This window comes from Lycorma delicatula, chromosome 2, assembly GCF_047948215.1.
Source record: "Lycorma delicatula isolate Av1 chromosome 2, ASM4794821v1, whole genome shotgun sequence".
Taxonomy (NCBI): domain Eukaryota; kingdom Metazoa; phylum Arthropoda; class Insecta; order Hemiptera; family Fulgoridae; genus Lycorma; species Lycorma delicatula.
In genome coordinates this window covers 159,615,091-159,631,796 of record NC_134456.1, presented here as the reverse complement: position 1 = coordinate 159,631,796, position 16,706 = coordinate 159,615,091, and the positions used below count along the sequence as shown (strand labels likewise).

Genomic DNA, 16,706 nt, shown 5'->3' with positions numbered 1-16,706 from the left:
CTGTCTCGAAGAATCTATGGCCTCCACAATCACCTGATTTTTCCAGTTGTGATTTTTATTTGTGGGACAACCTAAGGGCAAGGTTTATCACAACAATCTACAAACTCTTGACACATGCAAAAAATATGTGTTATGCAATCACCAGCATCCAATGGGTGTGTGGACACACACGTTCAGTGTGTCAAGTCACACTGAATGTGACTCACTGGGCCAAACCGTGCCTGGACCATGGCAGTCAACATTTCCAGTAGTATCTGTATCGACAGAGGAACCCATTTAACTAGATTTTATCCTTGATTTACTTGCATAATATCAACTTACAGTTCTTCATGTGTTCTTTGCTTGCTTTGCGTTTGATTTATTTAGGGCACTCTGTACTATATTACATGTAATACAATTATTTCAAACATTTTTATTGTAATTGGTGTCATTTTGTTTCAGGGATGAAAGAAAGATGTTTGAGTGTGATGTCTGTAATATGAAATTTAGCAATGGTGCTAATATGCGTAGGCATAAAATGCGCCATACTGGTGTTAAACCATATGAATGTCGTGTCTGTCAGAAAAGGTATACAAATTAATTAGTATAGATTTATTATTGTATGTATTGATGGAATTGTCATTTGCTTATTTTAACAAAAAACATTAAATTAATTTTATTTGAAAGCATCTATATAAACACTTTAGTAGGAAGTTGGTGTTGGTCTGCATCAATGTAATGAAATAATCAGAATCATTAAGTTAATAAATTAAAACTGATAATTACACTGATAAATATAATTTTTGTTTCGTAACATGCAATACATGATTTTAATCTGTTTTTTATACTGAAAACGAGTATGAACTCAGAATCTTTCTATTGCCCACCATTTTTGAAAAATTTTTAATTTTAATTATAGGATTGTTTTCATTTTTCAATGTATAGTTAGCATTTTAAGCTCCTATATTGTATTTTGTTAACTCATTTTTATTGTTTAACTTTGTTAACATAATTTGTAAGCTATAAATAAACAATACTAGACAAAGAATTAAATCATATCATAGTCACATATTATGACATAATATCTAATTCTGAAGAGTGAGCCTTCATGAACAAGCTTAATCATGTCTGTGCAGATCAAATCATGTAGCTAAAAACACAGGTGTGTTGTTTGTATTAAGCACTGGATATAGGAATGAATTAACTTTATTCAGTTTTGTTGTCTTAAGTTTGTTAACAGTCCAGTGTCATAATGCCTTAAAATTGTGTAAATGATGTGGATGCCTTTTGTTATATATGTGGTTAGTTTACAACAAAATCAAATAGAAAAAACATTACACCTTTAATTAAAAAAGCATATCATTTTGTACTTTCAGTGTAAAATTGGTGATCAGGATAAGACGTGGGCTCCTCATATAGTATGCATTGATTGTTCTGTATAACTAAGAGGGTGGCTAAAAGTTACATGGAAGGCTTTGCCATTTGGTATACCTATAATTTGGCATGAACCAAAGGATCATGTAACAGATTTTTACTTTTGTTTAACAAGTATGTCTGGAATTTCTAAAAATCTAAACATAAAATATCCTTCATTGCAATATGCAATCAGGTCTGTACCTCACAATGAAATTATTCTAGTTCCTGAGCCACCTGTGAATGTGTTTTGAAAGCAGTGATGAGGAATCAGGCAGTACTGAAGAAGACAACAATGATTTTGATTGTGAATTATCATCCAATAAGCCAGCCACATCTTATATCACAAGGTGAATTAAATGACTTGGTTAGGGATTTAAATTTATCAAAAAATCAAGCTGACCTGTTAGGATCAAGACTGCAAGGTTGGAATTTACTTCAAAAAAATATAAAAATTTCAGGCTTGGGCTTCATTTAAAGCCGACAAAAAGAACTTTCTCAGTACTTTATTGATGAAATTAATTTGGTTTATTGCACAAATGTTGATGAGCTTATGTTGCACTTAGGACAACTTCATAAACCTGAGGACTGGCGCCTTTTCATAGATTCGTACAAGTGCAGTTTAAAAATGGTTCTATTATACAATGGTAACAAATATCCTTCAATACAAATTGCTTATGGTATTAATTTGAAAGAGACATATGATGTGATGGAAGACATTCTTGAAAAAATAGATTATAAAAAACATAGCTGGAACATGGGCTGGAACGTGGGGTGATCTGGAAGTTATAGCTATTTTGTTAGTTATGCAATTAGGCTATACTAAGTACATGTGTTTTCTGTGCGAATGGAACAGCTTAGCTAGGGATAAACATTATGTTACCAAATAGTAGAAGAAACGAGACAACTTAACTCCAAATGGGAAAAATATTATTCATGAGCTCGTAGTTGAACCCAAAAAAATATTATTACGCCCTCTCCATACCAGACTAGGACTAATGAAAAATTCTGTAAAAGCTATGAAGAAGGGTAGTCTTGGATTTTTGTACATCAGGCAGAAGTGAAGGAAAAGTTAAAGAAGGAATATTTGTTGGTTCTCAAATAAGAGAGTTGGTCAAAGATGATGTATTTAACTCTGTATTAAATACTGTCGAAAGCGCAGCTTGGGCTTCATTTAAAGACGTTTGCAAAACTTTTCTCGGCAAACAAAAATCCAACAATTACCACGATATTGTTAATCAACTTCTTACTTAATACACTGCTGTGGGATGTAATATGAAAATACATTTCCTCCACTCACATCTGGATTTTTTCCGGACAACCTCGCAGATGCAAGTGACAAATACAGTGAACATTTCCACCAAGACATTTCAGTGATTGAAAGCCGCTATAAAAGAAAATAGAATACTAACATGCTAGCCGATTACTGTTGAACATTAATTCGGGATGTGCCTGAGGCTATTTATAATGAAAAGCATCAATGAAATCATTGTAACACAGATATGGCCATGCAAAATTATAAATTTTACAGATTACTATACTATATTTTCTCTTAATTTTTTTTTAAGTGTAATTTATCTAAAACTAAGGATGATAGAAAAATTGTATTTACAGATCTGTAATGTACGAAAAAGAGCAATTCAAGAAGTTGTATCACACTTAGAGAAACATTAAAAAATTTATTTTTTCTATCAGTGTATTTGTCATTGTAAATATCAATGAAAGATATATTTTGTGATTGATTTACTAGTTAGTGTTTTCTCTTGTTATACATTTCTGTCATTAACAAATAGGTATTTACAGTGCTATACATTGTATAATAATGAATAATATTTGTATGCGTACAATTACCAATTACGCAATTAGTCATTACCAATTATGTAATTATTAGCCTTCCCTTATCAATTGGAAAGATGATTTGTAAGTCTTTGTTAGTTTTATTTTTTACAGAATTATTAAAAAAGGAGTCATTTCTGTAATTATTCAGAACTGATGTTTTGTGTTTTTTTTTCATATAAATTCAAGAACAAATTGTGATATTTTAATAGAATTTTTGTATGACTTATATTCTCAATGAAAAAAAAATGAATTGAAAACTTTTCATCAGCAAATTTCAAAATAAGTGCAATATTTAACTTTACATCATTAATATCTCTATTTGTTGTTTGTAATTTCTCTTTTTATTTCAATCTTTTATTATGAACTTCATTTATTTAAATGCAGTTAAAACAACTGAATTATGGGAGAAATCATTGCAGGGGTTGACTGAATTATGAGCCATTTTTTTTTCTTCCATTAAGGAAAAACACTAAAATGAGAAAGTTATAAATATTGAATGTTAGAGAAGAAAAATTTAAGTTTTATTATTTAAAAAACAACATTATTAATTACTAAATTAGATATACTACATTTTATAACATTGTCCATAAATAAGTGACTACTTTGAAAACTGATGTTGAAAATGCATTTACAATAAGTGCTTAACATGTCAACCATTTAAAGCAATGCAAGCATGAACTAACTAGTTGTGGGTTCATAACAAATTGCACTTTTCAAATATCTCTGGTTTGTTTCATAGACATCAAAACTATGATGGTTTAGTATTTCTTCATGAACAATTGTCTTAAATACATAAATATTATCATATGACCCAAAAATCAGTGAAGTTAAGATTGGGAAAATTAACTGGCCATGGGCCTTTTCTCCCTACCCATGCTTTTTCACCACATGTGTTGTTCAATGTATTTCCTTACATCATTTGAAAAAATACTACATTCTATAAACAAACATTCTCACACTTGTATTGGCTCAATACAAATTGCACTTTTCAAATATCTCTGGTTTGTTTCATAGACATCAAAACTATGATGGTTTAGTATTTCTTCATGAACAATTGTCTTAAATACATAAATATTATCATATGACCCAAAAATCAGTGAAGTTAAGATTGGGAAAATTAACTGGCCATGGGCCTTTTCTCCCTACCCATGCTTTTTCACCACATGTGTTGTTCAATGTATTTCCTTACATCATTTGAAAAAATACTACATTCTATAAACAAACATTCTCACACTTGTATTGGCTCAAATTAAGAGAACTTGAAATACTTATTGTAAATTCTTGTTCATTGTCAGTTTTTAAAGCATATACGAGGGCTGTCCAGAAAGTAACATACGTTTTGAAATAAAAAACCAACCAAATAAGAAAAATAAATTTTACTATATATAGTTAAAATGGACAATCTTAAATTATTTTTTTACATAGTCGCCATTTAAATTGAGGCACTTATAACGACGCACAAGCTTTTCAATTTCTTCTCTGTAGAAATCTGCCGCCTTAGATTTTTGGCACCCATCTTGTACAAAACTTGTAATAACCAAGCTTCCTCGATGCAATTTCATGTAGTAAACTTAGTGAAATTTTGAGGAAATGAAGCAAGAGTTCTGTAATTGTAATGCGGCAATTTTCATGAATTTTATCATTGATTTTCATTGTCAGTTCATCAGTCACATGGCTAAGCCGACCAATACGGTCCTCATCATGAACATTAGTGCACCACTGCCTCACTCCACTTTCACTCATTATTCCATCTCCATACACTTCACAAAGTTGCCGATGAATTTCAGTTGGTTTGAGGTTTTTTGCCAGTGAAAACCTAATCACTGAACGCACCTCATAACTCACAGGATTTTCTGTTGAAACGCATATTTCAATAATTCACAATGAACAAAGTAGAAAAATCACAGTTCACATGCTACGATGGCTTGATGCGTACTGAGAGAAACATTTTAATCCCAAGATGGCGGCTCTGCCCCACCTATCTCCATGACAGGCACAAATGTAAGTTACTTTCCGGACCGCTATCGTATTTACAAACACTATAAATAGTCGTTTAATCGTTATTTAGCAAGGTTATTTTTTCAATAAAAAACTTAATTTTTTAATATTTTAAGTTTGTAAATTTCTTTTTTTAGTGTTATTTTATAATTGAAAAAGTGAAAAATGGCTCAAAATTCAAATTGACTTATTTCAATGTAACTCGGTTTTTAATCTCATATAATAGGTGATGTGTCATTTACTTCATAATAAAATACTTAAATTTTTCCTAATAAACAAAATAGATAATGAAAAAGCACAGTTACAGAGAAATTAATAATTTAAAAATTAATAGGGCCCCTATTTTTAATTTTCTAACAAAAATTGTAACATTTTTTTCCTATTGAAAATGTTTACTGAAGCAATATATCTTGAATTTTTGTCAGATGTAAAACTAAGCATTTTTGATCATACAATTATAGGAATTTTTTTTCTTATTTTGATCTGAGTCTACTTCCAAAGTTTCTCTGTTATCTCAGGAATGTTCTATATTATAAGTAGACTGAAATGCATATAATTTAGGCTGATTATAGACAATCTATGATTAATAGATTCTGAAATTTATAGAGTTTATTATGAAATGAATGAATGTCCTATTAACTTGTGAGTAAAAGTGATAGTTTACTGAATGTGTTTCTGTATATTTTATATTTCTCAATTTTAACATTATCAAATAAGTATACAAATTAGTGTTTTACAGATTTTAGTACATTATTGCATTTTCTGTCATATATTAAACAATTTTTTTACATTTATTTCTATTATAATAAATTCTGTAACTACTGACTCTATATTACTAGATGAACTCATCTTGCATAACTGAATATTTAAAATTTGAATGTTATTTGAATAAGAATCTTACACATATTGTGAATGATCACTTAACTGCTGTTCTTAAATTTATGTAATTAGTTTAAAATAATAAATAACTAATTTAGTCATATGTTGTTGATATTATGTTAATCAGGCAGAATTAAATTACCTCCTTCCTCTTCCCTTACTACTATTACTTATCACTTGAATAACGACTACAGGAATTGTAATTACTGGCTTGTCACATTGTTGCTGAAGGGTGAGGGTGGCAGCTACTGCTTCTTTTTTATAGGATGTGGGACTGTACAGGAACAATGTTTTTCTCTATGAGAAAGAAGATGTGCTGTGAGTCAGATAAAATGACCTTCTAAACTTATCTTTGCAGGAATTTACTGCTTAGGTAAATCATAGGTCATGTTTTTTTGGAATCTGAAAGGGATTTGCTTGATGATCTTTTCCATTTGGGTCTTAAAACCAAAATCTTTGTTTTGAAATTACTTGTTTTAATTTTTTTAATTTAGAGTGTGTTTATTTGTGTTTTTTTATATTATGTTCTATTGTTTCAGATTTTTCAGAAAGGATCATCTTGCTGAACATTTTACAACGCATACTAAGACTTTGCCTTACCATTGTCCTATATGTAATAGAGGATTTCAGCGACAAATTGCAATGAGAGCACATTTTCAAAATGAACATGTTGGACAACATGATATGATAAAATCCTGTCCTTTGTGCAGTTACCGTGCTGGCTCAATGAAAAGTTTACGTGTCCATTTTTTTAACAGGTCTTTTTTTCATTATTTGTAATTTTATTAATTATAACAAAGTAATTTAATTTAGGAATACAATCTTTAATAAATGTGATTTTTCCATGGAACTTTGGTTAAACCTTGTTTATTCATGCTGAATATTTTCATGCAGCTAATTTATTTATAATTTTATTTTGCTTCTTATATTTCTGTCTTACAAATCATCATCATCATCATTTTATCTATTGTTGCTATAATGGCTAAGGACAATACGTTATTATAACCAAGTTAAGTAAGTCATACAAATTTTTTGTGATAGTATTATAGTTTTCTGATATCTATACAAAAATAAAATAAATAAACACCTTAAGTTGTGATAATGAAAAGTATTATTAAAAAAGTAATAATTTAATGACAAATGTTCCTTATATTTTGAATTTTTGGGATTGTGTGGTTGTATTAACATTTAAATTTATTAATTTTTTTGTTTTTCACTAATCATTTTAAAATTTTTGATCCCTTCCCATATGCAACCCACTGAGAAATGGGGAGGTTGATTATTATGTAAAACTTAGTTCTTTTTTTATTTATTTGTTTTCAAAGTAACAACAGGCTTACACCCAATTATGTTTACTTTATGAAAGATGAATCTCATTCTATATGAAAAATGCCAAGTCTGACAGGGGATTTAAACCCAGTACCTTCTGGATGAAAGGCAGAGGTGCTACCATTTGGTCACAGAGATTATTAAATAAGAGCTACAAAATTTTTACTCCTAAACAGTTAAAAATTAAGGTGGATTAAGGGTCTTCTTGAACACTGAACTGAGAATGTATATGAGGTGAGGCTATTAAATAACGAAACCAATGTTGCTACAGAAGAACTGCGCATATGTCAAATTTGTACGACTGACAGGTGTGTAGCACGAAGCCTTCTCTTTCGATTGTTGCCACTCCAGTTTCTGTAGACATTAATCTGGCCGTGGCCTTCGTTTGGATAACGTCTGTTTTTTTTTGTTTTGCCAAAAAAATAATTGTGTTATTAGAGCAAAAAATTGTCATGAAATTTTATATGAAACTTGGAAAAACCACTACCGAAACTTTTTTTTATTAAAAAAAGTATATGGCAGTGGATTTTTATAATGTACATGAGTTTTTATTTGGTTTTAAATGTTTCCAAGATTTCTGAGAATACATTGAAGATTACATTTGCCCGGGTCACCCTTCCACGTCAAAAACTGATAAAAATATTAAAAAATTGGTAATCTGATCCGATCTGACCATCTGTTAACTATTCTTGTCTTTATTCAAGTCCATGTTCAACTTTGTGAAAAAATAAGAAAAAAAACAACCCGAATTGTAGAAGAATAAGTCATGGGTTCTTCATCAGGACAACGTACCACCTCACACTGCATTGTCTGTCAAGATGTTTTTAGCTAAATATAATATTCAAGTGTTAGACCATCCTGGCCTGGCACCATGTGACTTTTATCTGTTCTCCAAGGTCAAATATGCATTAAAAGGAAAAATATTTCAGACCGTTGAAGCTGTGAAAGAAAAAGCAGCATATGACATGAAAGAGCTCACAGAAGAAGACTTCAAGCACTGTTTTGAATAATAAAAAATATGCATGGAGCATTGTAGGGATAGAGGAGGGGTGTATTTTGAAGGAGATAATAACTAAATATGTAGAAATTTAAAATACAATATTTTACAGCATTAATCTCGTTATTTAATAGCCACACCTCGTATGTAGTCATTTAGTAAGTCAGCATAATATCAGATGCAACTGTTCCCTTTTTTTATTAAAACAAAATATATATTTGTAATATCTGACCTTGTTTCATAGAAACAATAATACTTAACCTATTTAGCTCAATGATTTGCCCGCTTCAAAGTAAGGCTCTTCTAATGTAATGCACCCCCAATGATGTTTCATTATTGAAAGCATTTTCAAAGTTATTTTTAGTGAGCATCATAAGACTTCTTATATCACATTTCTTTTGATTTCTTCTCTGTCTTCAAATCTCTTTCCTTTACACAGAATTTTAAGCTTAGAATAGTGTCAAAATTCGCAGGGAATTTTGACTGTATTTAGGGAACAAGTCACTGAACTAAATAGGTTAAATATTTTTGTTTTTATGACACATCTGATAATTTTTGATTGCACCTCCTTTTCTTTTTCTTGTTTCTTTTTTTTACTTTTCCTGGTTAATAATTGTACTGTTTTAGCTATACAGTATGCTACGTAAAGAAAAGTATGCCAATCAGATCAAATTTTGCACATCAGGGTTTTTCAGAGCTACATTTCATGACCTCCTCACTTAATAAAAAATACAATTTTAGCATTGAGAATTCCAAAAGAATGTATATATTTTGATCTGTTTTTGCATGATATTTTCCAGATTGGATTAACTGATTTGGATAAAATTTGGCATGTTAATTTCTTTATATGGAGCATTAACACCATTTAATTTTTGTTAATAATGGTCAAGGGGTGGTGAAATATGGTTACTTTAGGTCCCATACCTTAAAATTTTGCCCAAAGGATAGAATATGTTTTTAGTTTTAGCAAACTAATAACACAAATGCATACCACAGTTGTAAAAAAAAGTACTGAATTTAATTTAATTTTTTGTATAGAATGGTAGATTGTGGTGGTAGACACGCTGTAACAGAAAAATGATCACAGACATGTAGTAACACACAAAAGTGATTTTATGTTATAGATTTATTACTACTTTTAACTTCTTTATCTGAAATCTACTATATTTTTATTCAAAATATCAACCTCTTGCATTTTCATACATAAAACAAAATTATGATAATGTATTTAAACTACAATTTTATAAAATGTCCCTTTATAACGTCTACAGATCAACAACAAACTGTAATGATAGATTTTTAAAAATATTTTTCTCACTTTTCATTTTCAGCACCAAAAAATCTATTGAAATCATTACATAGATTCCAGACAATTTTACCATTGCAGATGATTACCTGTGGTAATCAGAAACATTTCAGATAAGTTTTCCTAAACTTATTGTATGTTTCATATCATTTAATTATGCACTGATATTTTTACTTGTAACATTTATTGTGTCATAATATTTTGTACATTTAATTCATATTTATGCCCTGCTTTCCTCGCAAATGTGAAATCAGTGTAATCATTTAAGTTCTCGTCTTTGTACTTTGTAGACATGGTATTGATCTGGACAACCCAGGTCCCAATCCTGGTGGGAGATCACTAGGAGGTGCACTTATCGAACAGGATAGAGAAGGTGGAGTCATTGGTGGTGGTTGTAGTGACAGTGGTGACTCTACTGGTGCTAGATCTGCAGATAATGCAACACCACCGATGCATTTCTTGACACCACATGTTGAAATATCAATGGCTGATGGACCACCTGCACCCCCATATTCTCCTAATCATCAGGTCAGCTATCTCTTATTAATAAATTTATAATAATTAAAGATTATTTTTATCATCTGCTTTAAAAACTTATTTATTAAATGTAAAAGATGTATTAACTCTTCTTTTTATTAATTTTTCTTTAATAAGATGTGTGGAATACATTAAAAATCTTTTCTTAGGATGTTTCTACCTTTGAATTTGTTGTGAAATTAATTAAAATAGTGGGTAATCATTCTTCTTTCCTGTTAATCAAATAATGACATATACAATATAAGCATTCAACAAAAACATTTTTTATTGACTTTTCGAAGAAAAGTACAGTATTACTTTTGATCGCATGGTGGGGTTGAGGGATGAAAATTAATTATGAGAAGTACGAAAATACCAAATTATGGTTTCCCTATGTATTTATTTTGTAGGTCTTTTTACAAACTTTTATGGCTGAAATATCTTTAAAACTACTTGAACAATTTGATTAAAATTTAGATCTGCTGTTGTAGTAGTGTATCTGAAGTTGTGCATGTGAATATTTGAAAACAGGAAAAAACAATTATCATGTACTAAGTTAGCATTAAACTTGAAAAAATGCCTAGTCAAATGCTATGTCTGGAGAGTACTTTTATGGATGTTAGATGTAGACATTGCAAAAAAGAAACAGGGAAAGGCTTGAAGCATTTGAAATGTGGGTTGAAGAAAATTAAGTGGATGAACAGGGTGAAAAATGAAATGGTATTGAGTGAAAATCAGAGCCTGATGAAAACAATTTGAGAAAGGAAAACAACTGGTTTGGTCATGTCATGAGTGGAGAGGGTTTAGTTAAAATAGTGCTAGAAGGAATGGTTGAAGATGAAAGGAGGAGAGTTCGTAAAAAGTTGACATTTATAGATCTGAAAGGAGAAAAGGGTCTGTCTACAAATAAAATAAAATGGAGATCAACATGGTGCAAGAAACCTGCCTAAGGGTACATAAGCATATTGTCGCGTGGTTCGATCAGGATATTGAGACATTGACAATTTAGAATGTTTATATAATTACAGTTTATTGTTTTAAATTGGTCATAATTACAACCAGACAAATTAATAATAATAACAATGGTGATAAATACAATAATGATTATAATAAGTGACAAGTTAATTAACACAAATATTAATATAGTAATTACAACCACAAATAATAATCAGGATAATAGTAGTAAACAGTAATGTTGCATGTCAATAACAAACAAATCGATTAATAACATAATCAAAACAGAGCATAATACATAACATAATCAGCAAAGGATAACAATCATAATATTACCCATCAAATAGTGATAAATGTCCATAGTAAATAATAAATATAAATTACACACAAGACAGAGTTCAAAATAAATAATCATTCAGAATTTATTCCAGGTAGATTAATAAAAAACATGAATTCAGACCCATAACAAAAGAAACCGCTAGTCTTAATCCTTTCTAACCACTAGTCTTATATTTACAAACAATTGTATAAAGTTCGCTTGCAAATACCTTTGCTGTCTACTCTAACAGTTTATGAATGAAGTTTATTGCATTATTTCTTTCACTTGTACACTTATAGTTGTACTGTAACTCATCGATAGTATTTCCTGTTTACTGGAATTACTCATGGTGTCATCTTACTCATATTGAATTGGATTCAAGACTCTCCTCGCTGGACTCACGTCTCGGAGACTCATACCTGTGACTCTCCTTACTGGACCATCGTCGTAACATCTCGCTGGACTGGTTTGCAGAACTCCACTGTACCCACATAACTCCACACAACTCTCAGACTCTCCTTGCAGACTGGTTCTAATAGAATCTTTTTTAGTTGATCCTACCCTAAATATTTATACTGCTAGCCTCTTACCTGCTGGACCGGACCCAAGTCAAAGCGTGAGAACAGTTGACTGAGGCTTTTGTTCCCATGAATTCCAAACCTGGTCTCTTCTAACCACACAACAGGTGTTCATTGCATGAACACCTGTATAACAAAGGATGATTGTTAAATTGACCTTTTCTTTACAAAAAGGTTCTCCTTTTTCTCTCTTTCTGGATTCTTCCAATTAAATTTTTTATTACTTTCATAATAATTGGTAGGAATCTGTTACTCAGGCCCGCTATACCAGTCTTGTTACAATATGATGATAATATTAAAATTATTTTTTTTTATTTGTGTATAGTTTCATTTTATTCTAATTTGCTTCTTGATTGTTTTACTTATTTCTGTTTCTTTTTATTTTTAATTCATTTTCTGTAAAATTTTTGATTAGAATGAGTATATTTTTTTATAAAGTAAAATAATGAAGAGTCATCTTTTGCACAAAACTATGGAGGAGTTTATTTACGAATATTTTCATTGTTTCAGCAGTCTATCTTGAATTTGATTTTTTTATTTTTGTACTACATAAAAATAAATATTTTACTTTTTATACTGCATAATTTTTTTCTCTGAATAAAGTTACTCTTTTGTTGAGATAAATGAATTTTTGTTAATAAAAATGGGAAATATCTTTCTTAGTTGTTTTTAGTAATGGATGAAATGAATAAGAAAGTGGGTTTAACTTAGAAGAGAAGAGAAAGGTTAAAGGTTTCTACTGTTTCTAGATGACTTTATGATTTTAGGTAAAGAGAAAATGCTAAATCCTAAAACAATTATAAATATAAAATTACTGAATTGAATTAAAAAGAAGAGGTTAATAAGTAATTGAGAAAAGTAAAGCAATTTCTATTACTACCAGAGGATTGAAAAAGCATAAAATATTAAGTTAAAGAAGTCTTGTAAAGTTTTAATATTTGAGAATAGTTTTGCAGCAGGATGTAAAAACTTGTCTTTTAAAATTATAAAAATTAAGTGTGATTGTAGAGTAATAAGTAGTTTTTTATTTGACCAGCGGTGACTGTAACTTCTGTAGACAAATTACTTAAATCAGTACCTGCTTTTTAGATATTCTGTAAAATGATTTAGTGTCTTGTATTAATGAGATAATAATGTAATTTATCTAGATTATTAATATGAGTGAAAATTTAATTTATAATTTGCAGATTAATAAAAATCATTCGCTTTTAGGATAGTGCTTATAGCAACATTCTACATAATCAGTATAGTATTCAAAACATGCTGTTAACTTTTCAGAAATATTAATTTGGTTTATTATCATAACAGATACGTGACCAGACGATTGGGAGTTGCCTTTCTTCCACTGGGGAAGCTTCACTTCGACTAAATGGAGGTGGTGGTGGTAACACAACATTAGAAGGTAATGGAATGGACTGTCCAGGTTCACCACACTCAGCTGATTCAAACGGTAATCCACCCACCAGTACATTAAGTGGACTCAGGTCTGATACTGAAGTAAGTCCGATTACACCTTCAGTGTCATTGATTCCAATTAAACAAGAACCTGATGATGAAAAACGACCAAATGGTCCTGTAAATTTGAGTACTACTAGAAATGGTCAGTCTGGTACATCCAGTAGTCTAACATCATTAATCAAAGTATCACCCCTGAAGTCTCTTCTTCGAGAAGATCTTAAACGAAGAGGCACGGGACTTACAGTCGGTAGATCTCGTCCAGAAGGTTCAAGCACGGATACACCTAACACTCCTCCTGACTGGCGGTGCTTGTCTGTTAGCAAACGTGTACCATCTTCACTACAATGTATATTCTGTGGTATCGGTTTTCCTGATCAAACTTTATATTTTCTTCATAAAGGCTGTCATTCTGATGCTAATCCTTGGAAGTGTAATATCTGTGGTGAACAGTGTTGTAATGTTTACGAATTTAATTCTCATTTGTTAAGTAAAACACATCAATAACAGTGCTGAATTACTGATATTATTCTGTAACAAAAAATAATCATTTTAAAATCAACCCTCCATTAAATAATAATAATTAATTACTTAACTAGTCATACTTTACAAATATTAGACATTACAATTTTTTTTTTTTCAAATATAAGACTTTTAATATTACACAATGAAATATAATTATTTTTATATTTCTAATCACTCAAGGCTTTTTTTATAGCTCCAGATTAAATTTTGTTACAGTTTATACTATTTTTAGTCACTGAGGTTGTCGTAAAGTATTTCATTTGTTTTCTGTGTTATTGTTTATGATTAAATATACAGTTGAGGCTGATTATGAGGTTATTATTTATTTGTTTATTGTGCTACAATTATTATATTTATTTATTTTTTATATATAAATAGATTTAGGATAATGGAATGGAAAAATAATTGAAGAAGGTTTAAATTAAAAATAAGGTTGATAGGAAAAGCTGGAAGTTACACTTTTTAAATGCTAATTCATTCCGCAATACAATTTATGTATTGTGTATGCAGCCTATTTAGATGCTGTATAAATATAGGATCATATTTAATTATTCAAAAGTATTATTCTTGTTGATTAGTATATCCACGTATAGTGGTTAAAAATTAAGAGGTAAATGGAAAAAAGACATAAGGCATGAAACCATTATTTTAAAAATTGCTAATTTATTTAAGTTGAAATAAGATGAATCAACTTCCAAGAGGTAGGAAACCAGCAGTTTATTGAGGTTAATATCTTGAAACATCATGTAAAGAAGTAATTACTAATAACTTACTTGTCTCTCCATTTGTCTTTTTTTTTTATTGTATAGGTTTAAATTAAAGACATTTTGTCAATGAACATTATGTATTCACTTAATGCATTTCCATGATTTTTTTTGTAATAGGCTATTTGACAGTGTGAAAAATAATGTCGTAAGTATTGATATTTGCCGAGATGGGTTTTGAAAGCGATTTTCTGACTAAAAAATTATTGGATATTTATCCAATTTTTTTTTTTTTTTTTTTAGCTGGGACCATTTGATTGAAAACTGTTGATTGGCTGATGGCTGAATCTATGAGGGTAAATCAATTATAAATGGGATTTTATTTTTTAATTTATTTATTGAAAAATAAAAGGTAAATATAATTTATTTTTCTACATAGTTCCCTGCTTTAGAAATATTTTTTCCCAATGAGAAGGACGGTTTTTTATCACAGCTTCGTAGAATGCCAATCAGGCATCAGGAGCGAATTGCGCACAAATCCCTCCATGCTCTCATCATCTTCAAATTGTTGCCCTCCTATAGCTTCTTTAAGCAGCCCAAACAAATGAAAATCACAGGGCGACAGGTCGAGGCTGTAGGGAGGATGATCAAGTTGAGTCCAGTGCATTTGCTCTAGTTTTGAGACTGTTAGAGTTGCAGTATGGGGTCTGGCATTGTCATGGAGGAGGATGGCCTCTCGAATCGGCTGGTCTTGTCTTTTGTGGCGATATGCAGCCCTCACCTAGTTCAACAGCTTCCAGTAGTAAGCAGCATTGATTGTGCGTCACTCATGCAAAAAATCAATGAGCAAAATACCTCATCGGTCCAAAATAACAGTTGAAAGAACCTTTGCAGCTGACAGTTGAATCTTTGCTTTAACTGGGGCTGCCTCCCCTTTCTTCCACCACACCATACCGGCATGTTTCGACTAGTGAGTGTAGTGGTGGACCCACGTTTCGTCACAGGTGATGATCCGACTCAAAAATGTGCATCTTTCACAAACCTTGCTGTAAGCGTCTGACAGACCTCCACATGTCTCAACTTCTGATTTGCGGTCAAAAGGCAAATCAGGTACACACTTTGCGGTACTGTAGGTCTTTTGTGATAATCACTTGACACACAACTTGCCTACAACTTATTCTGACCTATTCTGGAATTTCGGATACTCTCACCTGTCGATTGTCTTCAAGAATGTCTTGGACCGCAGCAATTTTTGTCTGTAATGCTGATCCAAGAATGGCAATCATGTTCCTGATTTTCCACTCGTTTTTGACCTTCCTTGAACTCTTTATGCCAAGCAAATACATGAGTCCTTGACTCATGTATTGACTAGACTAATTGGTTGGGAGTGTGAAATGGCCAACTCTCTCCACTCCTAATGACCCCACCAAAGCATACTAGAAGTGCGGGCCCAGTCCTACCAACCATAGACACTCAGGAACAAAAATCTCGTTTGTATTTGATTTATCCTCATATGATGACACCACACATCAGTAAATATCATTGACTGCCATTCCTTTGGGTTTCATGGTGTCTTGCAATTTTGAAACTATTAATTATTATAATATTGAGTGATATTTTACGATTTCCATGTTACATTTTTGTATATCCGATTATCAAGAGCAACTTCATGAAAGCAGACAGTGGAAACCTACCTAAAGTTGATGCCATTATGGTCAGAGTTTTCTTTAAAAATAAACACAATTTTTATACTGCTGAGCTTAGAAATTTGAAAACACCAATGGTTTCAATTAACCATTCATCTCAGGAATAGTTGGCCTGACTTTGATCAAGACTACATATTTGCTGGTACAGTTACATTACACTGATAAGTCGCTAATGATTAATTGTTGATGTGACTATAAAAAAAATTTTT

At 30.9% G+C, this 16,706-nt stretch overlaps 1 protein-coding gene across 2 annotated transcripts in view; it reads left to right on the top strand.

Moving 5' to 3' along the window:
• Positions 1-14,394, top strand: part of LOC142319368 (uncharacterized) — a 35,816-nt gene extending 21,422 nt beyond the window's left edge. For both annotated transcript variants that reach the window (XM_075356581.1, XM_075356580.1), the window contains exons 4-7: positions 442-567; positions 6,648-6,866; positions 10,031-10,268; positions 13,416-14,394. In XM_075356581.1, the coding sequence (XP_075212696.1) occupies positions 442-567; positions 6,648-6,866; positions 10,031-10,268; positions 13,416-14,069 (1,237 nt within the window). In that variant the 3' untranslated portion in view covers positions 14,070-14,394. The remainder of the gene's footprint in view (positions 1-441; positions 568-6,647; positions 6,867-10,030; positions 10,269-13,415) is intronic.
• The last annotated feature ends 2,312 nt before the right edge of the window (positions 14,395-16,706 follow it).